Raw genomic sequence first — 24513 nt, 5'->3', positions numbered from 1 at the left:
GCTATTCTGATGTGAATCTCCTTCAATCTCATGTTAAAGCTGTTTTGGATAAATATTGAAAGAGTGATTGGACAAGAGGGACTGGACTCTAGGTTGCCCACCTCCCATGTGGGTTCCCTAACCACCCCTCTCTGCACCAGTGACTTTTCCCCTGTGTGAATAAATACTTTACTTATTTATCCAGTGGAAAAGTCATTGGGCCACAGAAGAAGCAACAGAATAACTCTGTAGCCTGGAGGTAGGGGTATGCAGCTGGGCCATGGGAGAGCCAGGATCTATTCCCCCTGCTGCAATTACACCTTCATTATTTATCCACAGAGGAACGGCTTCACAGAGAGATGGAAGGAGCCCTGTGACAGGTGTTGCAACTACATGCAGTATCTTTGGGAGGAACGGGGGTGTATATTTTAGTACTGTGGGCCAGGGATTATTTGTGTTCTCCTCTCTGGGAGGAGAGTCACTGCAGCTCCCTCAGGGACCGAGAGTGTGTGTGTTGGAGGGGGAGATTAAGGTGAATCACTCACATTATAGACACTCCAGAAGGTAGTACCTCCTGGTAGAAGTTCACCGATATTTGTTCAAGCTAGGCTCCCAGAGTCTAGGAAATTGAAGAAAGGGCTTTTTCCTTAAAAAGGCTGTGCTTAGGCAGACTCAGAACCTTTTTGCTGATCCAGCAAATGGACAGGACCTTCTGTCTAAGGGCCCCAATCTTTGCAGAAGGGTTGGAAGGCTTTTGGCCTTTTAAGCACCCATAAAACAGATTGGTAACATCTAGTAAGCTTTTAGCATGTGTATAGAAACTTCTTTTGTTTAATAAATTTCTCTGTAATCCTTTTCCCTTAAGGACAAAGGTACTTGCTTAGAAGGAGCAGTGTGATCACTTGTAACCTGTTCATAGCCCTCAGAGAGAAAGCAACACACACGCACTGGCCCTTAAGCAGAGTGGCTTGCTGGGGACATCATGGTATGAGATAGGGAGCTGTGTAGCTTTAAAACCATGACCAGGCTGGAGAGAGGTGGGAGCTAGAAATCTTATGTGGGTCCCTTCCAGAGACAGAGGGGTCACACAGGTGCAGTTACCCTGAAGCTGTAACAGTAGCCCCCCAGCAGAATATCCTACACCTCAGATGCTTAGAGCACTCTATTGGAAAGTAGGATTTGAACGCAGGTATCCTTTCTCCCCATGGCAGAGAGGGGGCAATTGAACCAGGTAAGCACTCTAACCACTGAATTATAAGGTGGGAGATGCTTCTGCTGCCTCCTCCAGCAAAGCAGGCACCTCTCTCATTCCTTCAAGAAACTGCTTGGGCACCAAAGCCACCCTGTTCCAGGAGACATGTTCCTGTGTGTGGGTTACTAAGCAGAGATAGAGGCTTCCGTCAGAGAGAGGAGGGGCTTAGGTCATACCTCTCGTTGCCATCTTGCCTAGCTTAGCCTAGTGTGCTGGCTTTTAAGGCTTGCATTCTAAGGTTCTTCTCTCCCTCGATTCATTGTACAGGGAGCCCAGGTGCCCACCTTAGGCTTTGTGGATCACAGTGTTGTTCCTGTGATTTTTCTAGGTGCCTAAAAGGTGCCACAACACTCACTGTTGCAGTGCCTAAGTCCCTTTATGGATCCAGGCTTATGTAACTAGAGATGTGCGCTCTAACAACCATTTGTATGCTGCCCTGTAGAAGTCATTCATCTAGCTGAGCTGACTGTAGATACAGAAGCTGATCATTCTTTCAGTATAATAAGTGATTGGATTCCAGTGTGGTGGTAGTTATGCTGAAAGGCCTCCGTCTACCATAACAAAATGTACTTAAACACAGGCTTTTCTTAATCCCAAAAGGCATAACATTGTGAGTGATCCATGCAGCCTGGATATGACAGTGGCTGAGGGGTGGAAGAGATCTGCCCCTATGAACAAATAGCTCATGTACAAAATTGAAACATCACAGAAAGTCTTAGTATATTTAGTAAAATTATACAAATAGTTACAGCTTTTTAAAAGTTGTATCACTCCAGACACATTAACATCCACAACTTTTGAAGATATAACAGTGATGTGAACAGCATATCAAACATTCCTCCTAAACTAGCCTGATTTTAAAACATAGGCACCTAAATAAGCAATCTAGACCCAAATGCTATTACAGGTGCCTAAATATGGCTCTAAATGCCTATTTGTAGATCCTCAAATAAGAAAATTAGTCCCTTAAAGCAGAAGACAAATGGTGCACATGGCTTCTACAGTAAAGCACAAGCTCCGTTAAGCACATGAACTAAGATATCCATCTGCCTGCAATAGTCACAATTACTGACTTAAAATATACCTTTCTGTACTGGAGAAAGACAAATCTGATTTGATAGACTTCAGTGTAAAATGTGCAAGGATGTGTTAGCAGCAGTGTTATGTTAATTTAAAAATATTATTTAAATCTTGATTGAGTTCTTTTAAAAGTGAAAACCCCCTCTAAAACTTTCCTGGAACAACAGGTTAGACAGTTCGGGTCAACGATGCAAGTCCTATGTACTGACAGTGAATAACAAGGGAAGCATCCTAAGGCTACATTCCTTAACATGTCTGGTCAGCTACATTGTGGCTGGAAGGATGTGACTTGACTGATGTTAGGGAAGGTATAGTGAAGGCAACCTCAGAGTTACAAAGAGCCAGTGCCACACAACTGGAACAAGTGTAATTTTCAGCTACGGTAGGAAACAGATTGTCAAAAGTGAGTCCTTATGTTTTTAGAGCAGCCAACTGTGGAAACAGAAAGGATCGTATTGTTTACCATTGGTGTGATTGTCAACCCAGCTTATACAAGACCAAGTTTGATGGGGAAGTTGGGATGTTTCTTGGAGAATACCAAGCACTACAACTTTGGTGCCTTGGGTTTTTCTTTTAGCGTAGACAGAATTTTTACATATATTAGCTATAAATTGCTTATTCTCTACCTGACCTTTCAACTGCTTCCCTCCCAGAAGCAGTGACTGCCCTATCCCTCCAAAATTCAGGTCTGCGCTACCCAATCCTCTAATATAAGCAGGATATTTAGGAAGAGGCTTTTGTTTCTGGCACCAGCATAGCAGAGAACTTGGTAGCAGGAATCCGACAGCAGCAGTGGTACTTGGTGGAGCCTGCAGCCAACACTCTTCTAGTAATGGTATAAGGATAATCAAGGGGGACACTGCCAGCACAGGATCTTCCTTCCAGGCAGTGGCACGGCACAGCTACAGCAGAACACAATCTTTGTAACTAGAGCCGCAATACTGGACTTAAAATGCTGCTCATGTTACAGGAGTGCAATATGATAGGAGTTTTCGATTCCTGATTCATTTTAAGCGCAAAGGAGTAGCTATGAGGATGTAAGTCAATAAATGTCAATTATTTTTCAAGGTAAGCACATTTTTGAAAGTACTTTGGTTGACTGTGTCCCTTTTAGAAATGCACTTAACACAGAACAGTCTTCTACTTTTTCTAAATTCTCCACAGTCTCTATAATGCCTTCTGTAGCTTCCACTGAGAGCACACTGGAAGCATTGGAGTGAAACTTTTTCTTCAGATCATCTGTACTCAGAGGTTTCCTCCAATGTCCATAGAATGTATCGCAGTGTTCACAAAACACCTCGCCATCCTGAAGAGTGACATTCACCTCACAATAAAGGTTCTCAAAGCTAGGCTTGTTATCGGCAGGATGCTCTAGCTTGGTTTTGCTGAGCAGTTCCTTTAACTCTGGCCTAGAAATGTTCTGCTCACTGAATGACTGAACAGAGATGCTACCATCCAGTAGAGCAGTGCATGCAGCAAACTGGAAAGAATGCCGGGCTTCGTGTTCAGAGTTAGGGAAAGGTCTGTTCACATATCTAACATCTGGGACTTTGACAACAATTTTCTTAATTCTACTAATGGGGACTGGCTCATCACTCTCCACAAGGTGCTTCCTCAGTGAAGAGACTGCATCTGCCACCCAGTGTGTTCCAAGATGAGCAGGAAAGCGCTTGATGGCCACGTCTTGTTGATCCAAGAGCCAGGAATAAGATTGTAAAGTTGGCAGAAACCGGGGGGTATAGTCTGTATAAAAGGCACCCAACCCTGACTCCATGTCCAAGATCTGTTTGTTTCCTTGAAGACCCAGTGATGCTAAGCAAGCTGCTTCCAGGCCATGCCTAGCTGCATTGCCAATGTGGAGGGGTTTGGTTTGTGTTGCTGCATTAGCCATTGGGGCACCTGCATAAGAAGCAGCAACAGCCAAAGCTGCTTTACATTTAAACTGATCAAGTGCTAACAATTTAGCAGTAGCTGCTGCACTCCCCATGGTACCAACCACAGTTGGTGGATGAAACCTGAGAAAACAAACACAAAAAAAAAAAATGCTCTTCATTACCAGATTTCAGAGAGAGAGAGACATGAATTTTAGGAAAGAACTCACTGTAAGCACCTCATCCAACTCTTTTTGACATTAGTGGGAGTTGGATCAGACCATAAATCAGCATATATTTAAAAGCTCAGGGTCCAGTCTGGTAGTCCTAAATCTAGAAAAGCTCCCGTTTTGCCTAGATGTTGACCCAAAATGCTGTATATTATTATTACTAATGCAGAGAAAAAGCTCTTCAGAACCTCCAAACACGGTGGAAGGAGTGCAGTTCTGTTGTGAGGCGGAAGAGCACAAAGTCTTTAGGGCAGGCTTAATAGCTTTAGACTAGATTCACAAAGGTACTGAGGTAGCTAGCTGCCTCTTTAAGCATATAACCAAAATTAAGGACCACTGGAATTCTCAAAAAAACTCTGCTCTAATGCCAACTTACCTTGCAGGCATCTGAATTTCCACTGGCAGGCATGTGAAAAGCCAGCTAACACCACCAACAGCTAATTAGCCGCATGGAGCCCTAGTGCAAGCAGAGGCCCCAGGACCCTGAAGCAGACTTCTCAAACCAGGTCTGTCCTTCTATCCAATCTTGCCAATGAGGTCCAATCCTGTAGGCATTCTCAGAACATGCCTACAGGCTCGGATCTCTCACGAAAAAGTGTGTCCACCTATGTCTAGAATACCAATAGCCCAGTGCATAGGGCCAACACCTAAGTACCTGTGTGAATGTGGCCCTTTGTGATACATCACTAACTCCTCTACTCCATATGTAGTAAGCAGCAAGAGAACTCTAAGGCTGTGGTAGCAACAGCAAAGCGTACATCCTGGTGGAGGGGATTTTTTGTTCCTGAACTGCTTTGAGGCTATCTTCAGTCTATAGCCTGTTTGCTCTGGGATTATACTGAGCCGAAGGTTAGTGCTTGGGAGAGGTGAATCTTCATTTGTGGGAGCAACCGATGGTCTTCTGTTTGCATATTAAGATCTGATCAGATGCATTTCCATGTCCGATTAAAACTGACAGTCTGAGATTTTTCCCCTGAGCATTGTTCTCTTTTCACTATTTTGAATCAATATAAAGGCTAATAGAGTCTTTTTAAATGTCCCACTGACTGCACAGCAAACAGTGCCCCCACCCTAAAAAGACAATGCCATTTATTATGCTAAAAGGCAAAAATTACAATGGAATGGTTTTTTTGTTTTGTTTTTAAAGATTGGCTTCAATTCTTGTTTTTGAAATTCTGGACAGAACCACATAGAAAATGAGATTAGCTGTACAACTTTCATGACTTTGAATCCTGAAGTGGAACAGATGATAGTTACCAATTGTCTCTAGCTATGAAAGAAATTAATTTATTCAGACTTTGAAAAAAGTGTCACAAAAAGGCAGTTCTGGAGAGGTTTCTGACAGAGTAATTGGAGATTGGAAATGAGCATTGCTTTTACCTCTTAATCTTAATTATATTAAAAAATGAATAAATATAGCACCTCCATTCGACCCAAATACTATATTTCAAATATCCTTTACATACCTTTTTGGAACATTGCTGGCTTCGTTGGAAAAGTGCATCAATCTTCCTTGTACTTCAATCCCTACATTGAAAGCTAAGAGCATGTCAAGGCCAGAGAATTTTTGCTTTTGAGGCAGGACTTCTGATAGAGCAAACAGAGCAGGAAGCACAGCCCCAGATGGGTGTGTGGCTGGATGCCATGTATCATCAAAATCCATTGAGTGAACCTTATGGGAAAGAGAAAGGCCTCGATTTGTAATCAGAGATTCATTGTCTGCCTTGACAAGATCAGCTAATCCCAAATGAAAAGATTTTAACTACATATAAATAAACGTTGAAGAATTTAATTTTCATTCAGGATAATCTTTATTTTTACTTATGCTTTCTTTTTATTGAGGTATGCACAAAAATGATAATGAAAAATTAGAATATTATAGTATATACTTTGCGGAGAGGGGGCTTGATTCAGATCTCAGTTTCACCAGCTTTAAAGCAGTGTAACTCTAAAAGCTTGTCTACTCTAGAAAGCTTTGCTGTTTTAAATATATGGATATTATTTAAGCAGAAAAAAAAATCCTTGCGAGGGCACAGTTATACTGGTATAAAATTACTTATACTGGCATAGCTTATTTTGGTTCAGGAAGTGAAATTAGCTATATTCGTAAAGCAAGGGCTCTACATATAACTGCCTGCACACTAGAGCTTATACTGGTATATCTATAAAAACTCTCAACCCTAACTGACATAGCTATGCTGGTAAAATGTTTCTAGTGTAGACCAGCCCTAAGTGACAACAGAAGTAGGCTTATGAATGCAGACATTATTTATGTAATATTTATATTACATACGAAAAGAATGTTTTCAGTTTCAAAACACTAGAAAGTTAGGAAATGTCAGATTTACAGTTGCCTGTCCAATCGTATTTCTGCCCCTTTGAGCATCCATTCTGTGCTCCAAAGGAGGCAGAGTTCTTGTAGGAGAATAGTATGTGACCATGCAATAAAAGACTGTGTCATGTTTATGAACAAGAGCTAGAATTAAAATGGCATGGGCAACTGTAAACTGGCATCTCCTAGCTCACGAGTGCTTGGCTTTGCATTCTAAATAATGTAGCTTTTTCTATGTAATTGCCTAGGTTCTGGGAAAAGGAAAAGGTGAAAAAAACCTGTTATGTGTAACCGTAGCCACCTCCCCAACTTGTATCATCAGTGGGGTTTCAGCCCCTCACAACAGATTTCTACCTCTTGAGTAACAGCTGGTACCAGGAGAAGGCTGTTATCCCAGAGTTAGGATGGCCATTGGCCCTGTGGGGTCATGTGCTGCATCCATGGAGTATTTGGGGTGGGGAGGGAGGGGTCCAATGCAGTCTGGGCTGGTTCCTCAACCCCACTCCAGCTGCCCTGGCAGCTCACAGGTGTTTCCAGGTACAGTTTCTGCTACTGTAGCGGCATCATGAGTCCTGTACTTTAGAATGTTTGTGTCTTCAGTTGTTATTCTGGCAGGCTGCCAAATTTTTCCCTTCAGAACTTGAGCCCCACAGGGAAGGGATGTTTTTAACAGTTTATATCTCTGCAAAACCTGGATGGAATTAAAGGGACAAAAGACACTTTTCTTGCTTACAGACTATTACCTTGCCACATTCCAAAGGCCTGCTGCACACGAAGTATGTGTTAGCCCATCTCAAGAAAGGTGGCAAGAATCTTTTATAATGGAATATATCAGACAATCTAAATACAGGGCTCACTAACAATGTCACCTATCATTATGGTAACACAGAGAGCCTGTCAGGTCCTTGTTGTGTTTCATGCTGTACAAACAGAAGTAGACACTGTTCCTGCCCTGAATAGTTTTGAGGTCAGCTATGAAAACATCCTGTCCTAATGGGAGCTGAAGGTTATGCCTTATGCTACTGGTAAAGCAATTTTCCTTTGATGTTCAGCGCGGTCTTGTGTTTGACTTATGACCATGATGAATGAAGGAATTATCATATATAGGATTTGGACATTCTGAATGTATTAACTGTCATACTTGAATACCTTCTAGACCATTAGGGGTGCTAAGTGTCATGTCAAAAATAATTTTTCCTCCATTTGAAATGAGAGGTCTGATTTGACTTATGACCTCATTGTCACACTAGTTTGGGCATTCCTAATATACCATTTCCCCAGATTGGCACCTTCACTAGCTTTGCATAATTCAGAATAGGTCTAATTCAAATCTGGTGTAAGTGGGTGGAATGCCATTGACTTCAGATTGGGTCTGAATTTGGGCTAAATTTCTGCCCAAATCATGACTTTATTGATAAAACGGAGCAAGTACAAAATGTATGTTTTTTCTCAACATGTGTGACTAAAGATTAGAATATTTTCTTGCATATATTTGTGATTGCTATGATACTGTGTGTGTGTATGTCTTTCTATATTATTGCCTGCTGTGTGTGAAATCTGGGTCACATTGAAATCAGTGGGAGCTAGATTTTTTTGTGTGACATGTAAGTACAGTGCCTTACACAATGGGGCCCTCACCTTTGATTATGGCCCCTACATACTACTTCAATACAAGTGTCATAAGATGGACAATGAACTATCCTATTTCACCCTTAAAAATTGGTCCCCGGAATAAAGTTGAGGCACATTGGTAGGACAGTCTAGGGGAGTTTTATAGTGGCTGTAAATCTGGCATCAGTCCTAACTCCAGAAAAGCTCCTGTTTTGCCTAGATGTTGACTCAAAATGCTGTATATTATTATTATTAATAATAAGGATGAAGTAAATTAACAAATGTAGTGAAAATAAATGTAAATATCACTGCATATAGCATATAAAAGCAGATGTAGAATAGAGAGAGAAGATGTTTCTTACAGCTATTCCGTTCACAAAAGCTGCATACAGAGGAGGAAGTCTGAAATCCGAGTGACCCCAAACCGTGCTGGATGCATCTGAATGGTAGATCTGGGAGTAATTTGATATCATTTAATGTAAAATACTGAACTCAAGCATAAGACAATACATTGTGCCTCACTCTTACTGTTTTCATTATTTACAAAGCAATTATCTTTACCAGCTGTTGAGATTAAATCAGTGGAGTAATCAGAATAACCAAAGGGTGCAGAAACACAGGGCCAGATTCTGATCACACTAACACCAGTGTACATGCAGAGTAATTTCCTTGAAGGTAACAGCGTATTTTGGTAATGGAGTTAGTTTTAGTAATGTAGTTAATCAGCATCCATGCTGCTCTAACTAACATCAGAATCTGACTTTTTGGGACTGAATTTGAACCCTCTCATGGGAGAGGAAAGCCCCAAGAACGTCACCTCATTGTGACTCCACTACCGTGTTCAGTCAGGAGGTGTGGTGAGAAAGTTTGCTGTTCTGCAAACTAAACCATGGGACCCACCCCTCTACCCTGTAGATCTCAGGGGATCAGCAGAAGGGCAAGGCCATCAGTATGTAAGTTTTGTGCCTCCATAGCATCTCTAGTCATTGGTATCTCCTCCATCAAGGTCCACCAGCCACAACTCCCAGGGTCTTTCCCCATCCCCTTGAAAGACATTCCCCCCTTGCAGAGAGTCTCTGGAAAAAATGAGAGATTCAGGCTTTTCCTTGCAATCTTCCCTGGATGCTGGGGTGAACAATGTATGGCCTCCTGCTTCTGGACAACCCACACCACCCTTGGCCCATCATGTCCCTGGCCCTCTCCCTACATGGATCCCTGAACCACCAGAAAGGCCACCATGGGATTCAAGGAAAGGACAAAGTGCCAGAGAGGCAGCTAAGTCCCAGTCAGCTTGTGAGGATCCTCTCTGCATACAGACTTCTGGAACACAATCCCAACCCACCGTGGTTTTCTAAAATAAAACAATGGGCCCAAACAACCTCTCATTTATCCAGGAGTGATACCACTTGTTAGGGGGCTTATTCCTTCACCCACTTACTTCCCTGGTCCTTCTCGCATGAACAGAGAGCAACAATACCCAAAGTCCAAAGGCGCAAACAATTCGATGTTTATTGGGGAGAACTTCCAGCAAGCATGATTCCAGTTTCCTTCCTTAGTGTCCCCCTTCCCAACTCTGATACCACAGAGCCTTACCTGTGGCCCTGTTCCCATTCCTGCCCTTAGTTAAACATGATTCCAATTTCCCCACCCACATTCCCTGTTCCCATTTCCCCCTTTAGCAAAACATGATTCCAATTCACCCCCCCATTCCCTGTTCCCATTTCCTCCCCACACCCACTTCCTGACTGACTGCAGACTATATAGTAAAACTTGAGTTCTGCTTAGCTATACCTTAACCAATCATTTTCCTAAAATTTAACTCACCAATCCTAACATATTGTAACATGATTATGTAACCAATTATATCCCACACCTTAATTAGCTTACACCCAGCAAAATTAATTATACAGCAGACAGGAACAATCACAGAACCAGACAGAGATTATACAGACAAACAATAGCAAAGTGGGAACTATAATGACAAAACAATACAGAAGTGAGGATTTCACATCCCAGCTATTGATAAGTGAGTTCTTGCCAGACAGGATGCTATCAAACTAAGTTTCCTTTTACATTTTCTAGGCACTTCCCTTTCTCTGGAGGTGATAGGCACTATCAGGACAGGATTGTATTACTAACAGCCCAATAGCACCTTATTTCAATGTGACTAGTTTGGAATGTGAGGAGGTGACCGGTGGCTTCCTAGCTTATGGCTGCCTCTGTTGCTTAGCCAAAGGCCTTAGCCTAAGAACAGGGCCTCAGTCTGTCACAGTAAGAGAAGGACCTTACACTGGCAGACAGTGATTTTGATTCTTTCTTTTATACCTCTAACTAGCCAAGTGATAAGAATACACTTAAATTATTAGAGTATAGGCTGTTACAGACAGGCCTGAATATCTATATCCTAACACCACTGAAGTGCAAAGAGTTTCCCTTGTGTAAAGGACAGGAGATTGGAGGGGAACCAGAGCCAAAGTTTCTATATAGCAGTATATTATATAGTAGAAATTACTTTAACAATGTTGTGTATTTAACATTCTTGTATCCTGTGCATTATAACATTGTAGAACTGTCTTCTTAATATTGTTTGTTTTGCTAATATCTTTCCTAGAATCTCAGATGTGAGAGAAAAGGAGTACTTGTGGCACCTTAGAGACTAACCAATTTATTTGAGCATGAGCTTGATGTGAGAGAAAGGACCTGCTTGGTCTGCAGGGATTTACCATACAGCATACTTTCTAGTGCTTTGTCCAGCATAAGTTTAAGTAACTCAAGCAATGGAGCTTCTCTACCTCCAAGGGAACTATTCCACCATCTAATAGAGCTCTGGGAATTTTTCCTTCATATCTTAAATTTACTTTTTCCTCAATTTTCTTTTAGCTACAACTTTTCTATAATGTGAAGTTCAAGCATCTTACTTTACTGTATTGTGTAACTTTGTGGAAGACATCCGTGCTGGTACCCAGCAATCCCACTCCCAGAGTATCCAGGATCATCCGTTTGCTTCTCTGAATGACTAGATCTGTCAGGTGGCTTGCATTCAAACCATGGATAACATTAGCAAAATTTTCAGTGACGGTCTGGGGGAAAAATAGAGGTCTTAATTTAAAAGAAAACATTAAAAATCTCCAACATTTTATTTCTACTAAATTGTTTTGCTTTTATTCTTTCAAGTCTAAAATATGGGACTTTTAATGTTGTGGCTTTACTCACCAATAATTTATATTGCTTCCATCACTCTGTAGATGACTGATTTACACAAATTACATAAAGTCAACCGAAGGTTTAAGTTAGCTGAGTTTTGATTCACTTCCCCTCTTTTCCAGTAAGCATATGGGAATATTTTTATTTCTCTTTCTCCATCTCCTTTCAACACCCACTCTTGCTTCCTTCTCTCATTGTCATACTTCAATGTATTTTTGCAGTGTTGTTGTAAGTATGGATGTCCCAGTATGGAAGCGAAAAGGTTGGGGGAGGTATTAGACCAACTTCTGTTTGTGAAAGTTTTGCAGAGCTCTGTGGAGTTCAAAAGCTTGTCTCTTCCACCAACAGAAGTTGGTCAAATAAAAGATATTACCTCATCCACCTTGTGCTTTTCATATCCTTTAATTATTTTTATTGCGTGGTGGGTTTTATTGTGGGGAAGTTATGGAGAAGAAATAGAAATGTAATCCTTGAAGTGATGAGGCCCCTGCTTTCATTCACAGTGGTTAAGAGTACCAGTTGTGATTGCACAGATCACTGTGGTCAAGTCTGCATCTGTCAAACTAGGACATAATTTCTTGGCTAGTTTTAGATGGAAGGAGGAATTTCTACTATTTGTTGGTCTTTGTGCATCTAATAACAGAGAGTCCGTAGGGCTGCGTACCATTTTGCCATCTTTAGGGCAGACTTTTCAATTGAGGGTGAGATTATGATGTTGGCTGGCTCTTCAAAATATCCCCTCCTCCCCATCCCAGAAATGGGTTCAGTTCTCCCCTGATTCCAAGTAAAGCTCAGGTGCAGGATAGACTGTGAGAGCTGACAGGGATCTGATGTCAGTTCCCTGATTTTGCTCTGTCCAACCCTGGCATAACTTAAGGCTGCAGGGGGAGTAACAGAGAATCAGATACAACAGCACCTCACTCCAGCATACCTCCTCACCTGACCCCTTCGTCCCCTTTGACCTACACCTTACCAGCCCTCACCCAACACACCCTCTCCTTGCCCACAACATGGCCCCTCCTCCATTTACGCCAGACAATGCAGCTTTGATGGAGGAAGTGTCATTAGTGGATGGTAGAGCCTGTGCAAGAGACAGCAAAGCCCCCTCTGCCTGCTTTATACCAGATGGAGATTCTCTCTACACCTCAAGAATTCTCCATAGGGTTTCTCTGGGCTATCTAAGTTCACTTTGCACTGCACTGCATAAGCAGAGTGGAGCTTCCAGCCCATCACCTCTATGTTGCCTGAAATCAGTGACACCTCACAATCTCCCCACAATGTTAACTTGGATTGGGGTGAGGATAGAACCTTGGGTGATACAAGAAGTCTTGGCATGGAGGTGCAGCTGGTCATCATGAGCCACTGGGTCAATAGCATCTCAATGCTATTACAGTACTTCAGACAGAAATTCTCACATTACGATGTATACTTTTCATAGTGGTATCAATAGTTCTGAAATTATGCACTTTATTGGAGGGACAGATGCTCTCCATGGTTCCTCCTATACCTGGGTGTCCACACGGCCACAGATAGAGTGCTATTTTTAGTGTGCTGGCTTGATGGAAGCTAGTGCACACATGGCTGCCTGAATTAGGGTATGTCTATACTGCAGCCAGGGTTGTAAATTCTAAGTCACTTAGACCTTGTAATGCCAAGCAGAGCAACAGCTCAATACCTTTAAAAAAATGGGCCTTAGTCTCTCTGTGCTTCAGTTCCCCATCTGTAAAATAGGGATGAATAGCACTTCCTTACCTCACAAGGGTGTTGTAAGGATAAATGCATTAAAGACGGCAAGGTGCTCAAATACTATGGCAACGGGGGCTATAACTACCAGATAGATGTGAAACTAGTTTGGTATTATCAGTCCAGATCTTGGAGGCCAATTGTCTGTATCACAGAAACCACCATGACAGCTGGTAGGAATTGAGACCCTGTTGGTCAGTCTGAGTAGAAAAGGCCAGTGATAAAATGCACAGAGCCTTTCAGCCCTCGAGGTGTTCTTTCCAGAACAGGACTGATATTGTGAGGGTGTTGTGGATCGGCTTCCATTGCTGCTGTCTGTGGGGACCAGATGTTTTGAGAATAAATACCATACTTCATTCACCAGACTGTCAACCTGGTACCTTCCCAAGAATTAAAGTCACTGAAAATACTTTAAAAAGGAAAGGTGAAATATAATGCTGCAAAAAATAGTTCTGATTTGGGTTCCTTGTTTTCCAAGATGGGTCTAATTTATAGCACAATGATTAAATCATTCCGTTGAGCAGAATTCCCCAATACACCAACAGAGCAAAATCCCCCAACAGCCACAGCTCCCTGATTACTCCCCTTACCCACTGTCTTCTCAGAAATCCATGTGTCCGAATAACAGGATTCACTCTGGCTAATATATTGATGGAACAAAGAAGGAATACACTTTTGTGTATCAAATCTGTGTGATTTTCTCCCTCTTTTCTTTTCTTTTCTTTTCTTTCTTTGTTGAAGAACATATGAAACCTAAAGCAGATGAACTACAGGCCCCACAGGAGCCTACTGAAGAATGTACAGCAAAGATACAAAAGGTTAAAATGAAGACACAAACTTAAAATGCAGAAAAAGAAAGCAATACCTTTGCCCACATGTTGCAATGGATGACAACTGGTCCCTGGAGTGAAGATATGAAAGGAACAGCAATGGGTAAGCTAGTAGGAAGCTTTGTCTCTATATAAGCAGCTCTGGGCTTCTGTACTTGTCACCCTGACCCACCCCCTTCCTTCTCTACCCAGAAATTTCCCCCTTTCATAACCTCCAGTCTTCCTTGACTAACTTCCTCCACACCACAAATTGCTGAGACTCCTGGTTACAGCACTGTGTGGGGCAAGTTCATAAGTCATGTGCAAATTGGCATTTGTTTTATGGCCATAAGAGTATAAATTGGGGTAATTTACATCTGGAGCCCATGGAAGATGTCAGTTAATGTGTGTTGGTCTTATCCAGATCTCACTTCCACCAGCATAAATCATGAGTAACTCAACTTGAAAGTAGTGCAGTTACATTACTGTCAAACATGTGAGAGGAGAATCAGGTCCTGTGTGTGGCACAGTCATAACTTACATAATCCTGTTATGTTTTGTCCTGCTATATTCCTCTGTCTTTGTACCTTATGTAACTTGAGCTTTGTGCAATTAGAAGCTCCACCAGAATGTTGTATTAAAACAGCTGTGTGCATTTAAACTACCCTTTTCTAGACTGAGTTGTCACAGTGAGTGCAGTGGGGATAGGCGTCACCCCCTTGCACCTAAGTGGGCTGCTGCACCCTAGACATGGATTCCTCCCCCAGGTAAGGGCAGGAATTGTTCATTCCATAGAATCATAGAGGTATACGATTGGAAGGACCTCAGTAGGTCCGTTAGTCCAGTCCCCTGCATTTAAGGCAGGACTAAGTATTAGGTAGACCATTCCTGACATCACCCCCTTAAGAGGTTCAACCAGGGTAGGGGGCTCCGAGATTCTACAGGAGTCCTTGCTAATCAAGGCTGTTCAGAAGATGACTTGAATAAACACATCTCTTGGCTGCCTTGGCCAAACCTACCAGTCTTGCTGACTTTCTAGGCTGTACTGGCTGGTTCAATATTAGTGAAAGATGATGGCTGCTGGTACCATACCCTCCTGCAAATCTTGTCCAATGACTTCCAGCCATTGGGGATCCACCACTTGATTGTGCAGCATTTATTTACTGCAGTATTTGTTATAATGTCCAGTGTTATTACAGTTTACGAAGCAGAAGTTTTCAGACATCCTTGCTTCAAGTGCAGTCAGAAAATCTGAACCACAATGGAATAAAATTTGCTTTATGTGGGGTACTTGATATGATGTGTCATTGCAAGTTAACAAGGATTTCTAAAGTAATTAAAGTGAATACCCCAAGAGACATTTTATTACATTATAAATGTACCATGCTGAGCTATAACAAAGTATTACAAATTACTACAGAAATCATTAAAAAAAAAAGCAACAAAGTACTGGATGGTGACACTTAATTGAAACAAATATGGTTACAAACAATTTCTGAACAAAATGAACACCAGACACCATTTTTTAGAGGAAACGCTTATTTCTACCAATTAAGAGTATAGGAAATTCAAAGTGGAGTCTTGACTGATATATATGAATGCAAATTGCTGGGCTCATTCATGTAGGACTGATGAATATATTCTTAAAAAAGTGTAGCAAGTTTTGCTTGGAGTCCTAACTTATGCATCAAGTGCATGGTCAGTTGAAAATTTGGGACTGCATTTTTCTAAGTAACAGCAGTGTGCTTGATGAAGGAATATAGTTTGTTAGTAATTTTTTTAGGGTTGTCAAATGATTAAAAATTAATTGCAATTAATCACAGTTTTAATTGCCACAATAAACAATGATAGAATACCAATTTAAATTTATTATAAATATTTTGGATGTTTTTCTATATTTTCAAATGTATTCATTTCAATTACAACACAGAATACAAAGTGTAGAGTGCTCACTTTATATTATTGTTGATTACAAATATTTCCACTGTAAAAAAAGATAAACAAAATATAGTGCAATCTACAAGTCGAAGCATGAAGGGGCATATGAAGGTTTAGCATATCTGACATATAAATACCTTGCAACGCCAGCTACAACAGTGCCATGCGAACATCTGTTTTCACTTTCAGGTGACATTGTAAATAAGAAGCAGGCAGCATTATCTCCTGTAAATGTAAACAACTTGTTTGTCTTAGCAATTGGCTGAACAAGAAGTAGGACTGAGTGGACTTGTAGGCTCTAACGTTTTACATTGTTTTGTTTTTGAGTGCAGTTATATATATAAAAAAATCTACATTTGTATGTTTCACTTTCATGATAAAGAGATTGCATTAGAGTACTTGTATTAGGTGAATTAAAATACTATTTCTTTTGTTTATCTTTATTACAGTGTTTATCTTTATTACATTATTTTTGTAATAAAAAATAATAATATGAAGTGAGCACTGTTCCCTTTGTATTCTTTATTGTAATTGAAATCGGTATATTTGAAAATGTAGAAAAACATCCAAAAATATTTATAATAAATTTTAATTGATATTCTAGTACTGTTTAACAGTGTGATTAAAACTGCGATTAATCATGATTAATTTTTTGAGTTAATTTGTTTTATGTTAATTGTTTGAGATTACTGAGATTAATTGACAGCCTTTTTTTTCCCGTATACAAAGAACAACATGACTTTCTTTTGGCTAAAGGGGAAACAACAAAACAAAAGAATGAATCCATGTAAAGTCACAACAATGTATGTCCCCTCTGTAATGCAGTGCATCACTTCTGCCTTACAAAATGACAGTTGCCTCTGTAGACTAAAATAAAGTCAGAACAGTTACCAGCTAAACACACCAGCGTACACCACAGTCATCCATACCCTCCCATGGGCCACTGAATATGGTGAGGGTTCCTTACAGTCCTAACATTGGACCTTGCAAATCACATCACCCTACCTCATCTAACTGGACCATCCTCATTTTCAAAAATTGACAAAAATTATCGAGCCAAATGGTAACAGAAATTCTGTCAGCTATTCATGATGGCAGAAGACTGAAGAAGGGGATGTTATGAAGGCTAAATTGATAAAATCCACACTTTTCTTCTTCTTTCAATTCCCACTTTCCTGCCAGGAAGATACAATAAAATGTAAGAGCTTGAATTAAATAAAAAGTTATTTAACCTTAAATGTGTGTCATTCTTTTATTTCTTTTCCATTTGACATTTTTAATCCCCATGCTTTTATCCCATTTTCATTCTTTCCATCTGGGATAGTCTCTGATCTAAGTGAAATTCTAGCTTCCACTATGGCTCCTCTATGCCCCAGTGTCAGCACAAAGGGTGTTGACTAACAATAAAAGCTGCACAGCCACATGGGGGAGAATTTCCCCAATGCAGTCACTGTGCAGTTCCCCTCATGACTCCAGTGCAAGGGCATGCCATGGTCATGAGGGGAATTTTTCATACTGAACTCAGATGACTAGTCCATAGTCCAGGGAGGAGAAGACCACAAAGTAGAGCCACTCCTGACTGTTCTCATTTATGCTAGGGCAGTGGTGTGCAAACTTTTCCAGTCATGCCCCCCTTATCATTCATGGAATTTGACAGGCCCGTCTTCTCTGGGACTGGGATCCCACAGGACCTGCTGCCATAATAGTTAGAGCGCGATAAAAATTTCAACAAACAATGTGGGAGCAGGTATTGTGGGACAGGGATGGGAGGAGAATTAAAAAATATGATCTTCCTGCACCGCAAACAACATGAATGCTCTGGCCAGCAGCCACTGTTCTCCAGCTGCCCAGTTCTGAAGGCAGCAGCACAGAAGTAAGGGTGGCAAGGGGCACTAGTAAGTGCTGTGAAACATACAAATATCACTCTTGTATTTTAAAAGGGCCAAAGTCTGAAATTTCTTCATGACCCCCCTCCAAGAGACTCTTGTCCCCCAATCGCCGAAGGGCATGCCCCCATTTGTGCACCACTGTGCTAGGGAACAAAGCCCCAAACTGGGATGGTGCAAGAGTGTCAGCCACCATTGCCCCCCTTCCTGGTGAGCTGCATCTTCTGTGCTGTGTCTCCAGGCGGCACAGCACAGAATCCTCCCTATGGGTATATACTAAGTGTAACTCTATGGAGTAGAGTGTAACTCTAAGTGTAACCCTACTTTTTCCCCTGTGCAAGTGGCTCGTACAAGGCCTACTCACCACTTAAGCTCTCAAAATAGGGTTTAAATGGGACTTAAGTGGAGCATAAGCCTCGTCCTGGCCCTCTGGCACAGAATAAACTTTTTCACTGGTCTCCAGTCACACAGATTTTGGATATAACTTACCTTCCTTCTGTAAGATCACTTGTAGGATACATTATTCAACACTTTATGACTAAATGACTTTAGAGGAGTTATACCAGGAACAGATTTAGCCATTTATGTGAAATGGACTTTTAAACCTTAAGTGGAACTGAGTTCTATAAAAGTAAATTGCTTGCAGACTGACAAAGGCTCACCTCTTTGACATAAGGGAATCCTCTTCTCTGACATAAAGGAAACAGTTCTGCAGTTTTGGTTGAAAATTGCTACCAAGTGAACGTACTGGAAAGGCAAAAATGCACTAGTTTCGTTTCAACTTTCAACAGCAGAGACAGGTATATATATGAGCATGCTAATTATAGACAGAGGCTTTGGGTTGTCAATGTCCCATTGTTGCTTGTCTCCTGCAGACATATATTTTTCTTAAGCTCCTTACTTTTCATTTTACCACTGCTGACTTAGGGCTGAACTCTGCTCACAGTTACAAAACATACAGTCAGTGGGAAGGTTTCAGAGTAACAGCCATGTTAGTCTGTATTCGCAAAAAGAAAAGGAGAATTGTGGCACCTTAGAGACTAACCAATGTATCTGAGCATAAGCTTTCGTGAGCTACAGCTCACTTCATCGGATGCATACTGTGGAAAATACAGAAGATGTTTTTATACACACAAACCATGAAAAAATGGGTGTTTATCACTACAAAAGGTTTTCTCTCCCTCCCACCCTACTCTCCTGCTGGTAATAGCTTATCTAAAGTGATCCCTCTCCTTACAATGTGTATGATAATCAAGGTGGGCCATTTCCAGCACAAATCCAGGTTTCCTCCTCCCCCCCCCCTTTTCCACACATACAAACCCACTCTCCTGTTGGTAATAGCTTATCTAAAGTGATCACTCTCCTTACAATGTATATGATAATCAAGGTGGGCCATTTCCAGCACAAATCCAGGGTCTAACAAGAACGTCTGAGGAACAGTGGGGAGGGGGGGGGGAAGGAATAAACAAGGGGAAATAGGTTACTTTTTATAATGACTAAACCATTTCCAGTCTCTATTCAAGCCTAAGTTAATTGTATCCAATTTGCAAATTAATTCCAATTCAGCAGACTCTCGTTGGAGTTTGTTTTCGAAGTTTTTTTGTTGAAGGATAGTCACTTTGAGATCAGAAATCGAGTGACCAGAGAGATTGAAGTGTTCTCCGACTGGTTTTTGAAAGTTATAATTCTTGACATCTGATTTGTGTCCATTTATTCTTTTACGTAGAGACTGTCCAGTTTGACCAATGTACATGGCAGAGGGGCATTGCTGGCACATGATGGCATATATCACATTGGTGGATATGCAGGTGAACGAGCCTTTGATAGTGTGGCTGATGTTATTAGGCCCTGTGATGGTGTCCCCTGAATAGATATGTGGGCACAGTTGGCAACGGGCTTTGTTGCAAGGATAGGTTCCTGGGTTAGTGGTTCTGTTGTGTGGTATGTGGTTGCTGGTGAGTATTCGCTTCAGGTTGGGGGGCTGTCTGTAGGCAAGGACTGGCCTGTCTCCCAAGATTTGTGAGAGTGTTGGGTCATCCTTCAGGATAGGTTGTAGATCCTTGATAATGCGTTGGAGGGGTTTTAGTTGGGGGCTGAAGGTGACGGCTAGTGGTGTTCTGTTATTTTCTTTGTTAGGCCTGTCCTGTAGTAGGTGACTTCTGGGAACTCTTCTGGCTCTATCAATTTGTTTCTTCACTTCCACAGGTGGGTATTGTAGTTGTAAGAATGCTTGATAGAGATCTTGTAGGTGTTTGTCTCTGTCGGAGGGGTTGGAGCAAATGCGGTTGTATCGCAGAGCTTGGCTGTAGACAATGGATCATGTGGTGTGGTCAGGGTGAAAGCTGGAGGCATGTAGGTAGGCATAGCGGTCAGTAGGTTTCCGGTATAGGGTGGTGTTTATGTGACCATCGTTTATTAGCACTGTAGTGTCCAGGAAGTGGATCTCTTGTGTGGACTGGACCAGGCTGAGGTTGATGGTGGGATGGAAATTGTTGAAATCATGATGGAATTCCTCAAGGGCTTCTTTTCCATGGGTCCAGATGATGAAGATGTCATCAATATAGCGCAAGTAGAGTAGGGGCGTTAGGGGACGAGAACTGAGGAAGCGTTGTTCTAAGTCAGCCATAAAAATGTTGGCATACTGTGGGGCCATGCGGGTACCCATAGCAGTGCCGCTGATTTGAAGGTATACATTGTCCCCAAATGTAAAATAGTTATGGGTAAGGACAAAATCACAAAGTTCAGCCACCAGGTTAGCTGTGACATTATCGGGGATAGTGTTCTTGACGGCTTGTAGTCCATCTTTGTGTGGAATTTTGGTGTAGAGGGCTTCTACATCCATAGTGGCCAGGATGGTGTCATCAGGAAGATCACCAATGGATTGTAGTTTCCTGAGGAAGTCAGTGGTGTCTCGAAGGTAGCTGGGAGTGCTGGTAGCGTAGGGCCTGAGGAGGGAGTCTACATAGCCAGACAAGCCTGCTGTCAGGGTGCCAATGCCTGAGATGATGGGGCGCCCAGGATTTCCAGGTTTATGGATCTTGGGTAGTAGTTTATGGATCACAACTCCAGGTTGGGGTTGCACGTAGATAATAGAGGGCAGAATCTGGCCCCTGAATCTTATGCTTTTGACATAAAATCCACAAGTTGATCTTGCTTTGCCCCAGGCACCTACGTACTTGTCTCTGCTCACTGGTTGTGACAACAGGAGTACATGGAAGCGAATGCATATATGCTCTGTTGCTACATGTTGGTATGTTTAATGGCTTTGCTAGGACATTTTAGCCATGGTATAGGGGTAGGAATGTTGCCACACTTTGGCCTTCTCCTCATGTAGAGTCTCTGTTAATGATCTGAATTATTTGACAGGTTTCAGAGTAACAGCCGTGTTAGTCTGTATTCGCAAAAACAAAAGGAGTACTTGTGGCACCTTAGAGACTAACCAATTTATTTGAGCATACTCAAATAAATTGGTTAGTCTCTAAGGTGCCACAAGTACTCCTTTTCTTTTTGATCTGAATTAGTTGTATTAGTATATAGTTAACAAACTTACAGCTATAAAATCCTTTGATTCTTTAATTCATATCACAAACAGGCCTCCCATTTTCACAGTAGCACCAGGGAGAAACTGATGAGTTAGCGTACTCAAGCAGAAACCGCAGAAGGGAATAGCAAAAGAGGCACCCGCACTGATTACACCACAAAGGACAGCCTGATATGTTTAACTTTTGAAATCATGTAAAATGCTGAAGGGAAAATTCCCCTACTTGTAGCTCTGTTACTCATTCAGTTGCGAAACTGAAGACAACTGAAACAAAATATACAAGTTACTTGCAACATCTGAGGTTCCCATTTCCAACTTCTTCAAAACAAATATCAGAATCACTATGCCCTATACCAGTAAGTGTTTACCCAGGTCAGTGCAGTAAGTCCAGGATATGTTCTTCTCCTTCCTCTTTTGATATAGTACATATGTATAAAGAGATGAACTTTCAAAAAGGATTTAAATTTACAACTAGCACTAACTATGAGATAGCCAGTGCTAATTAACAGACGGGAACTAGATGTGGCTGTAACATTCTGTGCATAGCATCTTGCCCAAAGGGGACTGAGCAATAATCTCAGCAGATTTAAGACGGGATATCGTGAACTGGACACCTGGTTCTCACTTAGGAACAAAGGTGTGTTTGAGGTGAGCCAAGGAGTGCATTGTTGGACTAACAAAAGAACCCATTGAATAGTGTTTATGGAACAGTATGACTGACAACAAAAGGTGACACCACAATTCCATGAAATTCCAACCCAACCCTGTGAAAATCTTACTCACCGAGTTAAACTGTTGCACCTGATCATAATAAATTACTTCCCCAATTTCAGCTATGTATATGGCCTTTTCTTGATCTTCTCTAAAGAAGGTGCAGATACTTAATATTAATTAGGCCTAACTCTCTTTGAATCAAGCCCTAACTCCTTGTTAGTCTTAAGAAATACACTGACTAGTATCAATAGTAGGTACATTGCTGAAGTCAGTCTTTTTACCTGTGCTCTAGGTTCTGGTACACCGAGGACAACAACATTTATTGAACATAAACATTTTTGAGATGCCAGAAGCAACTCCATGTACAATATACAGCCTAACATCATAAAAGTGTTGCAGGCACTGTACATTGTGGTCTGTCTAGGGACATTCAAGTAATTTGAGAAAAAGAAAATTTGTTGCTGTAACCGTGTCTGTGTGGGTCGCAACTGAGAATACCAAACAGGACAAACCACTGAGAAATAGGGCAGCTACACCCCAAAACTAGCAGTTATTTTTCCATAAGATATACCAAGCCAACAACAAAAGTAAACTTCTGTCTCACCACACTGGCTAACAAGAAGTCATAAAAGCAGTTTCCAAGGTATTCCAGTCCTTGTATTACCCCCCCAAAAACTGGATTCTCTGAAGTAAGCTGAAAACGTTAAAATTGTATTTTTTCATATTCTCTGTGTATAAATAAAGTCTGCTGCAGTTTCCACGGCATGCATCCGATGAAGTGAGCTGTAGCTCACGAAAGCTCATGCTCAAATAAATTGGTTAGTCTCTAAGGTGCCACAAGTACTCCTTTTCTTTTTATCAAATAAAAGGTTCTCCTGATCCCAAAGGACCAGCCACACACCCAGGGCAATATACAACTCAGATCTTACCCCAAAATCATGCTGTTGCCAATCCTTTAGTATCTAAAATCTAAAGGTTTATTCAAAAAAAAGAAGAAAGAGAGGTGAGAGTTAGAATTGGTTAAAGGAATCAAATACATACAGTAACTGCAAAGTTCTTGGTTCAGGCTTGTAGCAGTGATAGAATAAACGGCTGGCTTCAATCAAGTCTTTGGCTGCTTCCAAAACATTGGAAGGTCCTCAGTCCCTTGGTTAGAATGCTCCCATTAGTATAAGTTCATAGTCCAGAGGCTTGATCAGGAAAAAGGCTGGAGCAGGATAGAGGCAAAATGGAGGAGTTTCCATGGCCTTTTATCTCTTTTGCCACGTGGAGGGAAACCTATTGTTCTGACTGTGGAAAAGGAGAGTAACAAGATGGTGGTTGGAGTCAAATGGACGAGTCACATATCTATGCATTTCACCTAGTCACAGCAGGAAAGTCCATTAAGTGTAACAGGTATCTCCCGTGGTTCATTGTCAGTTAAATGTTTTTTTTGATGGGCCACTCAATTTGATTAGTCCCTCCAAGATGTGCTGGCTAACCACCTTGGGGGCATTACGCCAGGAGCAAACATTTGAAAATCCAGGTATAGAGCCAATACGTATAACTTCAAATACAAAAATGATACATGCATACAAATAGCAGAATTATATTCAGCGAGTCATAACCTTTCCACAGACACCTCACTTGACAACCTTTGTACAAGATTTGTGGCAAATATAGAACAGTGGTTATATCATATAGCGGATGTCTTGGGTTTTGTGTATTGCCTTGTGTGCTCCACTCTACTAGCAATGTCCTGGCATATATCAGGTAGAGCAGTACCTACAAAGATGTAGAGGCTGTTGACTTGAGTAGACTTAAGGCAGCCTGTAATATACCAGTGGGCTGTGTTAAGTACAGTGTCAGGCTTCTGGAACTCTGGAACCTATATACTTCAGGGATCTTAAAGCTTCATTCCTGTAGCTGGTTGCATAGTAATACTGTCAGCCTAGAAGGAGTTCAGTCTAGGTCAGGGGTTCCCAAACTTGGTTCTCAGCTTGTTCAGGGTAAGCCCCTGTCAGGCCGCGAGATGCTTTGTTTACCTGAGCGTCCTCAGATACAGCCGCTCACAGCTTTCACTGGCCAGGAACACAGTTTTTTCATTCAGTAGGTGCCATTGCCAATGTTTTTTTATATGCACTCTGTGGATCAACCATCACTATCTTCTTAAAGAACCAAACTTTTTTTAAAAACCACTCTATAAAATTCTACAGCAGGGATAAACTTCCTTATTTAATTCTGTTGCTTTTAACGATGCTGTGATTCAATCTATGCTGATAAATGTGTTGTTAACAGATGTGTGTTGGACTGATTCCTGAATGAATTCCTACCTCCCCAAAGG

General features: G+C 41.4%; 1 protein-coding gene and 1 long non-coding RNA gene across 3 annotated transcripts; one reads left to right on the top strand and one right to left on the bottom strand.

Annotated features, from left to right (window-relative positions):
* Positions 1-1926: 1926 nt before the first annotated feature.
* Positions 1927-14266, bottom strand: ACOD1 (aconitate decarboxylase 1). 2 transcript variants are annotated; one of them, XM_073347037.1, is made up of 5 exons: positions 14168-14266; positions 11274-11435; positions 8718-8807; positions 5879-6084; positions 1927-4326 (listed from the first exon to the last, which is right to left on the bottom strand). In XM_073347037.1, exons 1-5 carry the CDS (start codon positions 14177-14179, stop codon positions 3375-3377), a joined length of 1422 nt encoding a protein of 473 aa, XP_073203138.1. In that variant the 5' UTR covers positions 14180-14266; the 3' UTR covers positions 1927-3374. The 2 variants fall into 2 exon arrangements, with proteins under 2 accessions (XP_073203138.1, XP_073203149.1); XM_073347048.1 differs by lacking the exons at positions 11274-11435; positions 14168-14266 and adding an exon at positions 7099-7435 and having other exon boundaries at positions 8718-8778.
* On the top strand, positions 3515-15406 carry LOC140912539 (uncharacterized). The gene is made up of 2 exons (XR_012159307.1): positions 3515-4918; positions 14044-15406. It is a non-coding gene; the product is annotated as an uncharacterized lncRNA (long non-coding RNA).
* The last annotated feature ends 9107 nt before the right edge of the window (positions 15407-24513 follow it).

Source organism: Lepidochelys kempii, chromosome 1, assembly GCF_965140265.1.
Source record: "Lepidochelys kempii isolate rLepKem1 chromosome 1, rLepKem1.hap2, whole genome shotgun sequence".
Lineage (NCBI taxonomy): Eukaryota > Metazoa > Chordata > Testudines > Cheloniidae > Lepidochelys > Lepidochelys kempii.
The sequence above is the reverse complement of the archived record's forward strand: the minus strand, read 5'-3'. Positions and strand labels throughout refer to the sequence as shown.